Source organism: Coregonus lavaretus, assembly GCF_964263955.1.
Source record: "Coregonus lavaretus genome assembly, chromosome: 1".
In the NCBI taxonomy this organism is placed as follows: Eukaryota; Metazoa; Chordata; class Actinopteri; order Salmoniformes; family Salmonidae; genus Coregonus; species Coregonus lavaretus.
The window spans coordinates 21,881,595-21,898,846 of NC_139988.1; the positions used below are offsets into that span (position 1 = coordinate 21,881,595).

Here is a 17,252-nt window from a genome sequence, read left to right on the forward strand (position 1 = left end):
CCCAGCTCTCTGCAGGTCATTCACTAGGTCCCCCCGTGTGGTTCTGGGATTTTTGCTCACCGTTCTTGTAATCATTTTGACCCCACGGGGTGAGATCTTGCGTGGAGCCCCAGATCGAGGGAGATTATCAGTGGTCTTGTATGTCTTCCATTTCCTAATAATTGCTCCCACAGTTGATTTCTTCAAACCAAGCTGCTTACCTATTGCAGATTCAGTCTTCCCAGCCTGGTGCAGGTCTACCATTTTGTTTCTGGTGTCCTTTGACAGCTCTTTGGTCTTGGCCATAGTGGAGTTTGGAGTGTGACTGTTTGAGGTTGTGGACAGGTGTCTTTTATACTGATAACAAGTTCAAACAGGTGCCATTAATACAGGTAACGAGTGGAGGACAGAGGAGCCTCTTAAAGAAGAAGTTACAGGTCTGTGAGAGCCAGAAATCTTGCTTGTTTGTAGGTGACCAAATACTTATTTTCCACCATAATTTGCAAATAAATTCATTAAAAATCCTACAATGTGATTTTCTGGAAAAAATATGCTCAATTTGTCTGTCATAGTTGACGTGTACCTATGATGAAAATTACAGGCCTCTCTCATCTTTTTAAGTGGGAGAACTTGCACAATTGGTGGCTGACTAAATACTTTTTTTCCCCACTGTATACAGTCAGTTAGTTACACACAGACTGAAATGAGAGAGAGAGAGATCAATAGAACTGATAATAGCTGATTACTGGAACCAGACGTAGTTAGTGCTTTAAAAAAGGCATAGCCAGAACTGAAAATAACTGATCTCACACTTTGAAAAACGAACAGATCAGTTTCAGAGAGGAGTGATTCTATTTTCTATTGATTAACACATAAAGATGACCATTAAAGGTCTGTTTCCTTGCAAATACCCCACACAATACTGCAAAAAAACAGAAAACGTACTTGTTGACTCGTAGTTTGTCGCTTTCAGTCTCGGGGATGACACGTGTGTAGGAGAATGGGAACCAGCCCCGCCTGATGAGGAGACAAGGATTCTCAGATGAATCAGCAACAGTAATTCAATATTGAAAGCAGCATTTGACAACAATACCAAGAGTTTTGAAACTTACTGTATGAGTTCATAGCTCATGTAAAGATTCACCCTACTAACTATAATAAATACCATTTAGCAGACGCTTTATCCAAACCAACTTACAGTCATGCGTGCATAAATTTTTCACATATGGGTGGTCCCAGGAATTGAACCCCACTATTCTGGCGTTGCCAGTGCCGTGCTCTACCGACTAAGCTACAGAGGACCACCAACTAAATGTTACTCAGGGTGCCATAGACACAACGTTCCAAGAACGTTCAGGGGACCTATAGGAACAGACAATGTTTAAGAGATACATTTTGGTACAGATATCAGGACCAACTAAAGGCTCTAGAATGAGGATGACATATTGCAAAATGACCACAATAACAATACCTCTCCTGTTTTATAAATTAATCAAAGCTATTATGTTTGTACCACATATCCAAATGCATCACTGGCACTGGGCTGAAGGACAGAGGCAGACATTCATTCTCCTATGATTTCTCCTACGATTCTACTGATGTCGGAAGCCCCAACTCTGTGCCCCAGGAGAAGGTATAGAACACACACGTACACGCACACACACACACACACCTCTGAACCTGCAGCCACTCTCAATCCAAGTGGTACCCTGTTGGTTACAACTTCATCAGCTAGACTCTCAGTAGTGTGTGTTCTCTTCTCTACATGGAGGAGAGGCTGTACATCTCTCTATCTTCAGCTTCAGACTGAGCTACATAGGACCACCAACTAAATGTTACTCATGGTGCCGAAAGTGAATCAGATGGAGTTAGGATACTTACATCTTGTTCCTCTCATTCTCTCCGTAGTGCCATCCGTCGCGAGCCTCAGGCACCAGCAGGGTGATGACGTCTCCCTCAGAGAAGCTGAGCAGGGTGCTGTTGTCCCCCGCCGCATGGGAGAAAATGGCCTGGACACGGGTACGACCATTCCTCTCCAGCCCTGCAGCCATAGAGCTAGACCGGGGCAGGGTTCGGGTCTCTGGACCTGGGGGAGGGAGGGAGAGAGGAACAGAGACTTTCACACCAAATCTAGGGTTGTGTTCATTGGGAACCAAAACGGAAGAAAACAGACTGAAACAGGGAGTTACTAGCTGGACTTCTTAAAACGTTTCGCTACAGTGTACTGTACCCTATTACTGGACATGACCTTGAACTTTAATGGGAGCAAAGACTGACAATCCCATGACTAGATGTACAGGTGTAGGATCTTAATTTGACCAAAGGATTTGAACATTTAGTCCATAATGTTGCTTGATTGATGGTTTGGCTATCTGGCCAAAATTAGGCTACATGAAATGTGCAATACTGTTAATATAACCATGTGTTAGTATGGGTTTTCAGGGAATTTATATAAATCATGAATCTGCGGTGCAGGAAAATTCTCAGCAACAAAAGAGTGATCAAATTAAGATCCTACATCTGGAAAGGACTAAGGACCAAATCTAGGGGCTCAATTGAATCCGTATCGCGGAAGTTCTGCGCTATAGCACGATTGAAATTGAAAGGTTATTTCCGATTGAGCCAACATACATTTCAATCGCTCTATAGTGCAGAACTTCTGCGATACGGGTTGAATCAAGCCATAGGTCTTTAAGCAATAAACGTAGCCAAAACAGGCCACACAGGGCCTACTGTATAATATACACCTACAGTATATTACATTATTATATTATAGTACCTGCACTGAGTATAACATGCAGGATTAATGTGATATTATAACCCAACTCTCCTAAGTGACTTTAAATGCTTTGATTATTCTTAAAGCCTCTACCTTGCCTCTGCCCTTCACCTAATTTTTATATTTGACCTAATTCACATGTGATTTGTGGCATGTTGCCTGAAAAAATAATTGGGCAATGTTTATATGGTCCCCTTTCAAACAGCCAAATGTTTACCAAATTGTTGTTGGCATTTGAGCAAGAGATGTTAAACTTTGACCCTGTTGTTGTAATCATTGTCATGGTAACCTGAGTGACAGAAAGCTAGTGTCAACAAATTCCTCTGACCAAAATACAGATTTCATTTCTTCACATTCACAACAGTAAGTTTTTTTTTTTTTTTTTTTTGAGGGGGGATGGGATCAGCTTAATATTGCAGATAGATTGTATCTTCTATCAATGAAATTGTCTGCATCACTTCCAATCCCCCATGTTTTTTATATATATACTCCCCTTTATTACTTTTCAACCCCGCCATCCTTTCCCTACTTGGAGTAAATTAGTGAACAGCAATGCCCAGGCCTCTACTTCCGGTCTATACTTACTGTCTACACCTTATGGACAGAGTTAATTTTACAATAATTCTATTGCCATGTATATATATATATATATATATATATATATATATATATATATATATATATATATATATATACACAGTGGGGAGAACAAGTATTTGATACACTGCCGATTTTGCAGGTTTTCCTACTTACAAAGCATGTAGAGGTCTGTCAATTTTATCATAGGTACACTTCAACTGTGAGAGACGGAATCTAAAACAAAAATCCAGAAAATCACATTGTATGATTTTAAAGTAATTAATTTGCATTTTATTGCATGACATAAGTATTTGATCACCTACCAACCAGTAAGAATTCATGCTCTCACAGACCTGTTAGTTTTTCTTTAAGAAGCCCTCCTGTTCTCCACTCATTACCTGTATTAACTGCACCTGTTTGAACTCGTTACCTGTATAAAAGATACCTCTCCACACACTCAATCAAACAGACTCCGACCTCTCCACAATGGCCAAGACCAGAGAGCTGTGTAGGGACATCAGGGATAAAATTGTAGACCTGCACAAGGCTGGGATCGGCTACAGGACAATAGGCAAGCAGCTTGGTGAGAAGGCAACAACTGTTGGCGCAATTATTAGAAAATGGAAGAAGTTCAAGATGACGGTCAATCACCCTCGGTCTGGGGCTCCATGCAAGATCTCACCTCGTGGGGCATCAATGTTCATGAGGAAGGTGAGGGATCAGCCCAGAACTACACGGCAGGACCTGGTCAATGACCTGAAGAGAGCTGGGACCACAGTCTCAAAGAAAACCATTAGTAACACACTACGCCGTCATGGATTAAAATCCTGCAGCGCACGCAAGGTCCCCCTGCTCAAGCCAGCGCATGTCCAGGCCCGTCTGAAGTTTGCCAATGACCATCTAGATGATCCAGAGGAGGAATGGGAGAAGGTCATGTGGTCTGATGAGACAGAAATATAGCTTTTTGGTCTAAACTCCACTCGCCGTGTCTGGAGGAAGAAGAAGGATGAGTACAACCCCAAGAACACCATCCCAATCGTGAAGCATGGAGGTGGAAACATCATTCTTTGGGGATGCTTTTCTGCAAAGGGGACAGGACGACTGCACCGTATTGAGGGGAGGATGGATGGGGCCATGTATCGCGAGATCTTGGCCAACAACCTCCTTCCCTCAGTAAGAGCATTGAAGATGGGTCGTGGCTGGGTCTTCCAGCATGACAATGACCCGAAACACACAGCCAGGGCAACTAAGGAGTGGCTCCGTAAGAAGCATCTCAAGGTCCTGGAGTGGCCTAGCCAGTCTCCAGACCTGAACCCAATAGAAAATCTTTGGAGGGAGCTGAAAGTCTGTATTGCCCAGCGACAGCCCCGAAACCTGAAGGGTCTGTATGGAGGAGTGGGCCAAAATCCCTGCTGCAGTGTGTGCAAACCTGGTCAAGACCTACAGGAAACGTATGATCTCTGTAATTGCAAACAAAGGTTTCTGTACCAAATATTAAGTTCTGCTTTTCTGATGTATCAAATACTTATGTCGTGCAATAAAATGCAAATGAATTACTTAAAATCATACAATGTGATTTTCTGGATTCCGTCTCTCACAGTTGAAGTGTACCTATGATAAAAATTACAGACCTCTACATGTTTTGTAAGTAGGAAAACCTGCAAAATCGGCAGTGTATCAAATACTTGTTCTCCCCACTGTATATATATATATAATTATTTTTTTGCTCCTGAACTTCTTCTACTCTCAACCTCTCCGATCATTTTCATGATGTCCATCCAGTTTGCTTCTATATGCCATATCTTTCTAACTGTGCTCTTTCCCAAAAGCTCCCAACATACAACCTATATACTTATTATGGACACAGTATGCTTACATTATTAGCTATCTTTGTTATTATTTGTTGTTATTTGTTATTAGTCCCATCCTTCAACTCTATTCAATACCTCCCATCTATCTCTTAACACCATCCATATAGGATTTCTATTTGCCATATATATTTCAACCGTACTGTGATGTTTTACAAAAGTTCTGAACCTTTCTATTCTCATTGCTTCTACAGATTGTGAATTAAAAATAAACATTTTTGCTAAAAGTATTATTATATTATTGATTGATTGACTATGACTTTTCAGATCACCCAGTAATGCTATCTACAAGGTTAGCTCCAGGTAAATATTGCAATCCTTTAGCCATTCCTGGACCTGTGTCCAAAAACAAGCTACAAATGGACAGAACCAAAACAAATGATCTAATGATTCTGTCTCTTCACAGCAACATCTGCAGAGCTGGGAAGATTGTATCCCCCATATAAATAACATTCTATTGGTAGCAAGAATTTTATATAATAATTTAAATTGAAAGATTCTAATTTTTGAATCTGGTGTCGTTTTGCGTGTCAGTTCATAAACACTATGCCATGGGATCGTTACGTCAAATATCTCTTCCCAACTATTTTGCAATCTATATGGGACGGCTGTCAATCCTTTGGTCCTTAAGTGAAACTGATATACTTTTTTATTTATCACAGTTTTCCTTAACCAATTATGTTCTTTAATGCAAGGCCGACAGACAAGTTCCTTACTTTCTCCCCCTTCCACTTTCCTCTTCCACTTTTGCGGTAAGGCTGCAATTATTTTGTTTGTAATTTTGGGTAGAGCAGACATTTCCATATGTTTTTGTTAGCTGCATGTGCGACATAACTCAACCAGTCCTACCGATGATATCATTTACGAAGATTATACCTTTTTTAAACATTCTGTCAAAAAATATAGTTTTTTTGTCAATTATTATATTTGAATTTAACCACAATATTTGTTGCATTATTTGTTCTGTCGTTTCTGGAGGATTAAATTGAAATTGCAACCAACTTTCTATGGCCTGTTTTAGAAATAGTGACATTTGGGAGATTATTTCCTTTTCAAATAACTGCAAATGAGTTGTTGTAATCTGAATAAAGGGAAAAAGGCCTTTCTTGAACATTGGGTGAGACAATCTTACTAATTTGCTTGAGAACCAGTTCGGATTTAAGTATAACTTTTGTATGACTAAAATGTAAATGTAAATGTATGACTGAAGCTTTTAGTGATAGGTCTAATGCTTTAATATTTAATAATTTCTGTCCTCCGAATTCATATTCATTATATAAATATGCCCTTTTAATTTTGTCTGGCTTGCCGTTCCAAATAAAATTGAATATTTTTTTCTCATATAATTTAAAAAACTGTTCGCTAGGCGTAGGCAAGACCATAAGCAAATAGGTAAACTGGGATAATACTAAAGAGTTAATCAGGGTGATTTTTCCACAAATTGACAGGTATTTTCCTTTCCATGGTAGTAAGATCTTATCTATTTTTGCTAACTTTCTATTCAAATTTATTGAAGTGAGATCATTTATTTCCTTTGGGATATGTACAGTGGGGAAAAAAAGTATTTAGTCAGCCACCAATTGTGCATGTTCTCCCACTTAAAAAGATGAGAGAGGCCTGTAATTTTCATCATAGGTACACGTCAACTATGACAGACAAATTGAGATGTTTTTTTCCAGAAAATCACATTGTAGGATTTTTTATGAATTTATTTGCAAATTATGGTGGAAAATAAGTATTTGGTCACCTACAAACAAGCAAGATTTCTGGCTCTCACAGACCTGTAACTTCTTCTTTAAGAGGCTCCTCTGTCCTCCACTCGTTCCCTGTATTAATGGCACCTGTTTGAACTTGTTATCAGTATAAAAGACACCTGTCCACAACCTCAAACAGTCACACTCCAAACTCCACAATGGCCAAGACCAAAGAGCTGTCAAAGGACACCAGAAACAAAATTGTAGACCTGCACCAGGCTGGGAAGACTGAATCTGCAATAGGTAAGCAGCTTGGTTTGAAGAAATCAACTGTGGGAGCAATTATTTGGAAATGGAAGACATACAAGACCACTGATAATCTCCCTCGATCTGGGGCTCCACGCAAGATCTCACCCTGTGGGGTCAAAATGATCACAAGAACGGTGAGCAAAAATCCCAGAACCACACAGGGGGACCTAGTGAATGACCTGCAGAGAGCTGGGACCAAAGTAACAAAGTCTACCATCAGTAACACACTACGCCGCCAGGGACTCAAATCCTGCAGTGCCAGACGTGTCCCCCTGCTTAAGCCAGTACATGTCCAGGCCCGTCTGAAGTTTGCTAGAGTGCATTTGGATGATCCAGAAGAGGATTGGTAGAATGTCATATGGTCAGATGAAACCAAAATATAACTTTTTGGTAAAAACTCAACTCGTCGTGTTTGGAGGACAAAGAATGCTGAGTTGCATCCAAAGAACACCATACCTACTGTGAAGCATGGGGGTGGAAACATCATGCTTTGGGGCTGTTTTTCTGCAAAGGGACCAGGACGACTGATCCGTGTAAAGGAAAGAATGAATGGGGCCATGTATCGTGAGATTTTGAGTGAAAACCTCCTTCCATCAGCAAGGGCATTGAAGATGAAACGTGGCTTGGTCTTTCAGCATGACAATGATCCCAAACACACCGCCCGGGCAACGAAGGAGTGGCTTCGTAAGAAGCATTTCAAGGTCCTGGAGTGGCCTAGCCAGTCTCCAGATCTCAACCCCATAGAAAATCTTTGGAGGGAGTTGGAAGTCCGTGTTGCCCAGCGACAGCCCCAAAACATCACTGCTCTAGAGGAGATCTGCATGGAGGAATGGGCCAAAATACCAGCAACAGTGTGTGAAAACCTTGTGAAGACTTACAGAAAACGTTTGACCTGTGTCATTCCCAACAAAGGGTATATAACAAAGTATTGAGAAACTTTTGTTATTGACCAAATACTTATTTTCCACCATAATTTGCAAATAAATTCATTAAAAATCCTACAATGTGATTTTCTGGAATTTTTTTCCTCATTTTGTCTGTTATAGTTGACGTGTACCTATGATGAAAATTACAGGGCTCTCTCATCTTTTTAAGTGGGAGAACTTGCACAATTGGTGGCTGACTAAATACTTTTTTCCCCCACTGTATCTCATTCTTGAAGGTCACAAACAAGCAGTTCTCTCTCCAAGGTCTCTATGACTGAGATTAAATTCATAAAGGACACTAGTGATGTATTCTGTAATATTCTAATATGACTGCCTATATGGCGGAATGCCATTAAGCCCCCACAATGAATTGGTCTTTATAGTACTATACTGTAATATTGAATTGCAGTAGCTAACTGTAAGATTTTAGCAAGAAAAAAAATATCAATTTGTTATAGTGTAGCTACTGTATATGTGATTCTGGTGCCCAACTTTGAGGGCCTCTCAAGATGTTTATGGCCCCCACTATCCTGGTCCTCCTTACCTATGGTGGTGTTGCTCTTGGCGGGGGCGTTCTTGCGTACGGGTAGGGTGTTGGAGTAGACCTCGCTGCCCTGTCTGTGGGGCTGGGAGTGGTGCTGGGGCTGGGTGGAGGCCTTAGCCGCCTGTAGGGCCTGGGCTTGAGCTTGGGCCATCTTCCCCTCCATCCAGTGTTGGTAGTCCTCCCCTCCTCCCCCTCCTGCTCCTCCGTGCGCCCCTGCCGTTCCGTTCATAATGGGCATCCCTCCGTCCACTCCTCCTGGTCCCATTAGACGCTGAAGGGAAGGAGGGAGGGAGGGAGGAAGGAAGGAAAGCGTGTGTTGATGTGTTAAGCAAAGATGGTGGATAAATTAAGATCAACTACTTAAGCTATTTACCATATCATATTTTTTCAAGTTCCTGTCTGTGTAAGTGGCCGTTCGCTCTTTCGCTTGAGCATGCTTTCCCGTGTGAGCTCACGGTTCCTCCATAATCTCTGGCATGCTCACGGTTCCTCCATAATCTCTGGCATGCTCACGTAAGAGAGGGAACAGCTGGCTTTGGTCTACTTATTGTCCCCTCCCCGCTCGCCCCACCTCCCCCGACCAGAACATTTTTGCCTTTTAATGTGACTCTACTATAGTTCACATACTCATTATGCACCATTCTTACATCCCAGAAAAGTATAAGTCTACGTTCGTAACCAAGTGGGAGGTGGGAATTTACCAGTTGTGAAGTCGTAAATACCAGTTGGATGCATTCATGTGCTTTGAACCAGTTGAGAAACACCGATTGGCTAATGGGCAATAAGTTTGCAAACAAATTATAGTGTTCACAAACCATATTAATAGATTGCTTTTTTATAAATAATGTTTTGTTGTTGTATTTAACTGCCGAAAATGCTGTTATTGAGGTAATTTCCTTAGTAGGTGACTGACGTCAGAGTTCAGCTTGTGGGAGAAGTCAGAGCTCAGGATGATAGACTAGTAATTACCAGTTGGAAGGCCGTTCAAGTGGATTTTTCCCAGTCCTTATAGTTTATAGAGACATACCCCAAGAGACTTGCAGCTGTAATTGCTGCAAAAGGTGGCTCTACAAAGTATTGACTTTGGGGGGGTGAATAGTTATGCACGCTCAAATTTTCTGTTTTTTTTGTCTTATTTCTTGTTTGTTTCACCCCAAAAAATATTTTGCATCTTCAAAGTGTTAGGCATGTTGTGTAAATCAAATTATCCATTTTAATTCCAGGTTGTAAGGCAACAAAATAGGAAAAATGTCAAGAGGGGTGAATACTTTCACAAGCCACTGTATGTTTTCTCAAATTCTGAGCATATTTATCAGGAAAAATATTATGGGTGATGTTTTGGTCGGTCAAAAGGCTATTGTACATGGGAATCAGCATGACTGTGCGGGACCTTTAAAGCGTGAGGCTCAACTTCGGCTGTTTTGTTCCTGTGGCTACCACGTTGTAAAGGCGTGAAGCAAACCAGTGCAGATACTGTGTGTGACCGTGTGAGAGTGAAGTCGTGCATCTCGCTCATCACAATATCTGCAGTGCTGCTCGTGGCAACGTAATTTCACTGACTCTACCTTTAACTTAGAGATCAATCCACTTTAATGGAACAAAGTAAGTAGCTCCACTACACAGCCACAAATAATCCCAACCGCCACTCTTTCTTTTAATGTGACTGGACCCAAAGTTGTTTGTTGTTGAAAGATACATGTTAATACACATCATCACAAAACAGAATGATAAAAGACAGTCAGAGAGATGCAGAGATGCTGGGTAATCTCTGTGTGAATATACTATCCAGTGTTTCTTCTTTGAGAAATGTTAGACAGTAAGAATCATCTGCTCTTTCTCCCTCTAGATTCTAGGGCCCCTAATGAGACCATCATAGGCCATGCTGCTAACTCTTTCATGGGAATCCTAGAGGCTTACTCCTACACACACTATATATACAAAAGTATGTGGACACCCCTTACAAATGAGTGGATTCGGCTATTTCAGCCGCACCCGTTGCTGACTGGTGTATAACATCGAACACACAACCATGCAATCTTCATAGACAAACATTGGCAGTAGAATGGCCTTACTGAAGAGCTCAGTGACCTTCAACGTAGCACCGTCATAGGATGCCACCTTTCCAACAAGTCAGTTTGTCAAATATCTGCCCTGCTAGAGCTGCCCCGTTCAACTGTAAGCTGTTATTGTGAAGTGGAAACATCTAGGAGCAACAACGGCTCAGCCGTGAAGTGTTAGGCCACACAAGCTCACAGAACGGGACATCCGAGTGCTGAAGCGCATAAAAATTGTCTGTCCTCGGTTGCAACACTTACTACCGAGTTCCAAACTGCCTCTGGAAGCAACGTCAGCACAATAACTATTCGTCGGGAGTTTCATGGAATGGGTTTCCATGGCCGAGCAGCCACACACAAGCCTAAGATCACCATGCGCAATGCCAAGCGATGGCTGGAGTGGTGTAAAGCTCGCCGCCATTGGACTCTGGAGCAGTGGAAACGCGTTCTCTGGAGTGATGAATCATGCTTCACCATCTGGCAATCAGACTGACGAATCTGGGTTTGGCGGATGCCAGGAGAACGCTACCCACGCCAATGCATAGTGCCAACTGTAAAGTTTGGTGGATGAGTAATAGTCTGGGCTGTTTTTCATGGTTCATGGTTTTCCTTAGTTCCAGTGAAGGGAAATCTTAACGCTAGAGCATACAATGACATTCTAGATGATTCTGTGCTTCCAACTTTGTGGCAACAGTTTGGGGAAGGCCCTTCAGCATGACAATGCCCCGTGCATATAGCGAGGTCCATAATTAAATGGTTTGTCGAGATTGGTGTGGAAGAACTTGACTGGCCTGCACAGAGCCCTGACCTCAACACCATCGAACACCTTTGGGATGAATTGGAACGCCGACTGCGAGCCAGGCCTAATCGCCCAACATCAGTGCCCGACCTCAATAATGCTCTTGTGGCTGAATGGAAGCAAGTCCCCGCAGCAATGTTCCAACATCTAGTGGAAAGCCTTCCCAGAAGAGTGGAGGCTGTTATAGCAGCAAAGGGGGGGACCAACTCCATATTAATGCCCATGATTTTGGAATGAGATGTTCGACGAGCAGGTGTCCACATACTTTTGGTCATGCAGTGTATTACTGTACTATACACACACCAATAATAATAATAATAATAATAATAATAATAATAACAACACAGAAGAGTGTAGAGGAGGCAGGGTGTGAAAGAACCAATGCCCAACAGCCCCAAGGAACCTGTTTCTGTTCCTTCCTACTGGCGACGTTTTAATTAGCATGCGGCACTAACGACTTTATTTGCATCAGCAAATGTTTGTGTGTGTGTGTGTCTGAGGGGTTCTGTGTTCTGAAGGAGAGGCTCTGAGAGATTCCGTAATGGAATCCCAACATCCTGGGGCATTGCTAGGCAATGTGGTCCTCTGTAGCTCAGCTGGTAGAGCACAGCGCTTGTAACGCCAAGGTAGTGGGTTCGATCCCCGGGACCACCCATACACAAAAATGTATGCACGCATGACTGTAAGTGGCTTTGGATAAAAGCGTCTGCTAAATGGCATATTATATTATATTATTAACAGACTCAACAAGCTCTCACTGCAGAATTAGACGTTCATCCACGTTCTCCAAACGTCATATTTAGAAGTGTTTTTGTTGTTCCTGCTGTTCTGTATCTTTCCATTTCTCCAAACATCAAATTTTTAAGTTAAGGGCTAAGTTTAGTCACTCATTCCAAAGGGTTGAGGTAAGGGTTAAGGTTTGGGATAGGGTTAAAACATTACGTTTAGGCACTCATTTCAAAGGGTTGAGGTAAGGGTTAAGGTTTGGGATAGGGTTAAAACATTACATTTAGGCACTCATTCCAAAGGGTTGAGGTAAGGGTTAAGGTTTGGGATAGGGTTAAAACATTACGTTTAGGCACTCATTCCAAAGGGTTGAGGTAAGGGTTAAGGTTTGGGATAGGGTTAAAATAAAAAATAAAAAACCAGTGTCCACGACTGGGATCAAACAAGCAACATTCTGATCCAAAGTCATTGGACTACGTCCATCCACAACACCCTAGCCTATTTGATGGTAATAGCGCTCACTGTTGCCCCTAGTCAAATCAAATCAAATTGTATTTGTCACATGCGCCGAATACAACAGGTGTAGACCTTACAGTGAAATGCTTACATACAAGCCCTTAACCAACAATGCAGTTTTAAGAAAGAATACCAAAAAAAATCACAAACATATATAATATAAAATAATTCAAAATAAAAGTACAAAATAATTAAAGAGCACCAGTAAAAATAACAATAGCGAGGCTATATACAGGGGGTACCGGTACCGAGTCAATGTGCGGGTGCACCGGTTAGTCGAGGTGATTGGGGTAATATGTACATGTAGGTAGAGTTATTAAAGTGACTATGCATAGATAATAAAAAAAAGAGTAGCAGCAGCGTAAAAGAGGGGTGGGGGGGCAATGTAAATAGTCTGGGTAGCCATTTGATTAGATGTTCAGGAGTCTTATGGCTTGGGGGTAGAAGCTGTTTAGAAGCCTCTTGGACCTAGACTTGGCGCTCCGGTACCGCTTGCCGTGCGGTAGCAGAGAGAACAGTCTATGACTAGGGTGGCTGGAGTCTTTGACAATTTATAGGGCCCTCCTCTGACACCGCCTGGTATAGAGGACCTGGATGGCAGGAAGCTTGGCCCCAGTGATGTACTGGGCCGTACGCACTACCCTCTGTAGTGCCTTGTGGTCGGAGGCCGAGCAGTTGCCATACCAGGCAGTGATGCAACCAGTCAGGATGCTCTCGATGGTGTAGCTGTAGAACCTTTTGAGGATCTGAGGACCCATGCCAAATCTTTTCAGTCTCCTTAGGGGGAATAGGTTTTGTCGTGCCCTCTTCACGACTGTCTTGGTGTGCTTGAACCATGTTACTTTGTTGGTGATGTGGACACCAAGGTACTTGAAGCTCTCAACCTGCTCCACTACAGCCCTGTCGATGAGAATGGGGGCGTGCTCGGTCCTCTTCTTTTTACTGTAGTCTACAATCATCTCCTTTGTCTTGATCACGTTGAAGGAGAGGTTGTTGTCCTGGCACCACATGGCCAGGTCTCTGACCTCCTCCCTATAGGCTGTCTTGTCGTTGTCGGTGATCAGGCCTACCACTGTTGTGTCATCGGCAAACTTAATGATGGTGTTGGAGTCGTGCCTGGCCATGCAGTCATGAGTGAATAGGGAGTACAGGAGGGGACTGAGCACGCACCCCTGAGGGGCATCCGTGTTGAGGATCAGCGTGGCGGATGTGTTGTTACCTACCCTTACCACCTGGGGGCGGCCCGTCAGGAAGTCCAGGATCCAGTTGCAGAGGGAGGTGTTTAGTCCCAGGGTCCTTAGCTTAGTGATGAGCTTTGAGGGCACTATGGTGTTGAACGCTGAGCTGTAGTCAATGAATAACATTCTCACATAGGTGTTCCTTTTGTCCAGGTGTGAAAGGGCAATGTGGAGCGCAATAGAGATTGCATCATCTGTGGATCTGTTGGGGCGAAATGCAAATTGGAGTGGGTCTAGGGTTTCTGGGATAATGGTGTTGATGTGAGCCATGACCAGCCTTTCAAAGCACTTCATGGCTACAGACGTGAGTGCTACAGGTCGGTAGTCATTTAGGCAGGGTACCTTAGTGTTCTTGGGCACAGGGACTATGGTGGTCTGCTTGAAATATGTTGGTATTACAGACTCAGACAGGGAGAGGTTGAAAATGTCAGTGAAGACACTTGCCAGTTGGTCAGCACATGCTCGGAGTACACGTCCTGGTTTTCCGTCTGGCCCTGCAGCCTTGTGAATGTTGACCTGATTAAAGGTCTTACTCACATCGGCTATGGAGAGCGTGATCACACAGTCATCCGGAACAGTTGATGCTCTCATGCATGTTTCAGTGTTACTTGCCTCGAAGCGAGCATAGAAGTAATTTAGCTCGTCTGGTAGGCTCGTGTCACTGGCCAGCTCGCGGCTGTGCTTTCCTTTGTAGTCTGTAATAGTTTGCGAGCCCTGCCACATCCGACGAGCGTCGGAGCCGGTGTAGTACGATTCGATCTTAGTCCTGTATTGACGCTTTGCCTTTTTGATGGTTCGTCAGAGGTTATAGCAGGATTTATTTTAAGCTTCCGAGTTAGAGTCCCGCTCCTTGAAAGCGGCAGCTCTACCCTTTAGCTCAGTGCGGATGTTGCCTGTAATCCATGGCTTCTGGTTGGGGTATGTATGTACAGTCACTGTGGGGACAATGTCATTGATGCACTTATTGATGAAGCCAGAGACTAATGTGGTGTACTCCTCAATGCCATCGGAAGAATCTCGGAACATATTCCAATCTGTGCTAGCAAAACAGTCCTGTAGCTTAGCATCTGCTTCATCTGACCAATTTTTTATTGACCGAGTCACTGGTGCTTCCTGCTTTAGTTTTTGCTTGTAAGCAGGTATCAGGAGGATAGAATTATGGTCAGATTTTCCAAATGGAGGGCGAGGGAGAGCTTTGTACACATCTCTGTGTGTGGAGTAAAGGTGGTCTAGAGTTTTTTTCCCTCTGGCTGCACATTTAACATGCTGGTAGAAATTAGGTCAAACGGATTTAAGTTTCCCTGTATTAAAGTCCCCGGCCACTAGGAGTGCCGCCTCTGGATGAGCATTTTCCTGTTTGCTTATGGCCGTATACTGTTCATTGAGTGCGGTCTTAGTGCCAGCATCGGTTTGTGGTGGTAAATAGACAGCTATGAAGAATATAGATGAAAACTCTCTTGGTAGATAGTGTGGTCTACAGCTTATCATGAGATACTCTACCTCAGGTGAGCAAAAACTCAAGACTTCCTTAGATATCGTGCACCAGCTGTTGTTTACAAATATACATAGACCGCCACCCCTTATCTTACCAGAGGCTGCTGTTCTATCCTGCAGATACAGTGTATAACCCGCCAGCTGTATGTTATTCATGTCATCGTTCAGCCACGACTCGGTGAAACATAAGATATTACAGTTTTTAATGTCCCGTTAGTAGGATATTCGTGCCTGTAGTTTGTCTATATTATTATCAAGTGATTGTAAATTGGCCAATAGTATCGATGGCAAAGGCAGATTAGCCACTCGTCGCCGGCTCCTTACCAAGCACCCCGATCTCCTTACGCAATATCTCCTTTTCTTTCTACTGCGAATGACGGGGATGAGGGCCCTGTCGGGTGTCTGGAACAAATCCCTCTCGTCCGACTCATAAAATAAAACTTATTCGTCCAGTTCAAGGTGAGTAATCGCTGTTCTGATGTCCAGAAGCTATTTTCGGTCATAAGAGACGGTAGCAGCAACATTATGTACAAAATAACTTACAAACATTCCGAAAAAACACACAAAATAGCACGGTTGGTTAGGAGTCCATAAAACGGCAGCCATCCCCTCCGGCGCCATCAGTTTTGAAGGCATCCTCAGGACATGGATAGAAGTCCAATTTCGACGTCAATCTTGAACAACCTGGCTGACGACAAGCTGGTGGTGTTAATTTAATTAAGGTTCGTTGATTGGAGCCTCAGCCCATAAACCTGCTGTGTGCTTCAAGACTCAAGAATACCCACTCAAACACTGATGCAACACACTGATACAGAGGTTTGTACACAAGCACTCAAGCACGCAGGCACTCACACACAGCTCTTCAAAGCTTCATAATCAAAAACACAATTAGTGATGATAAGCAACAATAGATTCACTGAATGTTTCTCCACACCAATAGGGCTGAAAAACCATAGCAGCTCTATAGATGTAGGATCTTAATTTCAGCCAGTTTGCTACAGCAGGAAAATTATCCTGCAGCAACAGGAAATGTGAATTATTATGTGAAGTATAATTCATGTAAATTTTTTTGTAGGGGTTGCTACAATTTCTATGAGTGCAAATCAAATCAAATTACAAACTTTAGAAGCCTTTTTAAACCTTGAATACACTACAAGTTAGCATTTCCTGCTGTGCAGGAAAATTCTCAGCAACAAAAGAGTGATCAAATTAAGATCCTACATCTGTAGCTCACCATTGGGTCATACTCTAGTAATAGATGTGTAATACCATAGCACATAATAGCACAGTAACATCATAGTAACAGTGACCCACCTGTTGGGCCATGAGTGCAGCCAGCTCTGGGGGTACAGGCAGAGGCTTGGCCCCGGGGATAGGGTCAGAGATGAGCAGGTTGCCCTTGGAGCTGTGGTGGGTGTGGGAGCTGGACCCCAGGGTACCCCCTGCAGAGGTCATCTGCTGGGCCAGGAGCAAGGCACGGTCAGGCAGCTTGGTAGGGTCCGCACACGCCTGCTGCCATGCTGGGATCTTCTGGGCTAGAAGGTCCTTACCCTGGAGAAGAGAGGTAAATAAAGAAAGGTGAGACATTGTGTAGGGGTGAGATAGGTGAATATTGAGATGTTCTGGTGAGAGAAGAGGATTGATTAACAAGGTGTTCCTTTGAACCCGCTCAAAAGGTAAGTGATGTGAGGTATGTGTATATCTAAGGAGATTTTTCAGAAGACTATAGGGTTATAAAGTTCAGGAG

The 17,252-nt window shown here is 43.0% G+C and overlaps 1 protein-coding gene across 2 annotated transcripts in view; it reads right to left on the reverse strand.

Annotated features, from left to right (window-relative positions):
• baiap2b (BAR/IMD domain containing adaptor protein 2b) overlaps positions 1 to 17,252 on the reverse strand; it is a 154,699-nt gene that overhangs the window by 18,797 nt on the left and 118,650 nt on the right. For both annotated transcript variants that reach the window (XM_084161352.1, XM_084161353.1), the window contains exons 8-11: positions 16,820 to 17,056; positions 8,679 to 8,949; positions 1,861 to 2,065; positions 925 to 996 (exon numbers count right to left, since the gene is read on the reverse strand). In XM_084161352.1, coding sequence (XP_084017478.1) covers positions 925 to 996; positions 1,861 to 2,065; positions 8,679 to 8,949; positions 16,820 to 17,056 — 785 coding nt within the window. The remainder of the gene's footprint in view (positions 1 to 924; positions 997 to 1,860; positions 2,066 to 8,678; positions 8,950 to 16,819; positions 17,057 to 17,252) is intronic.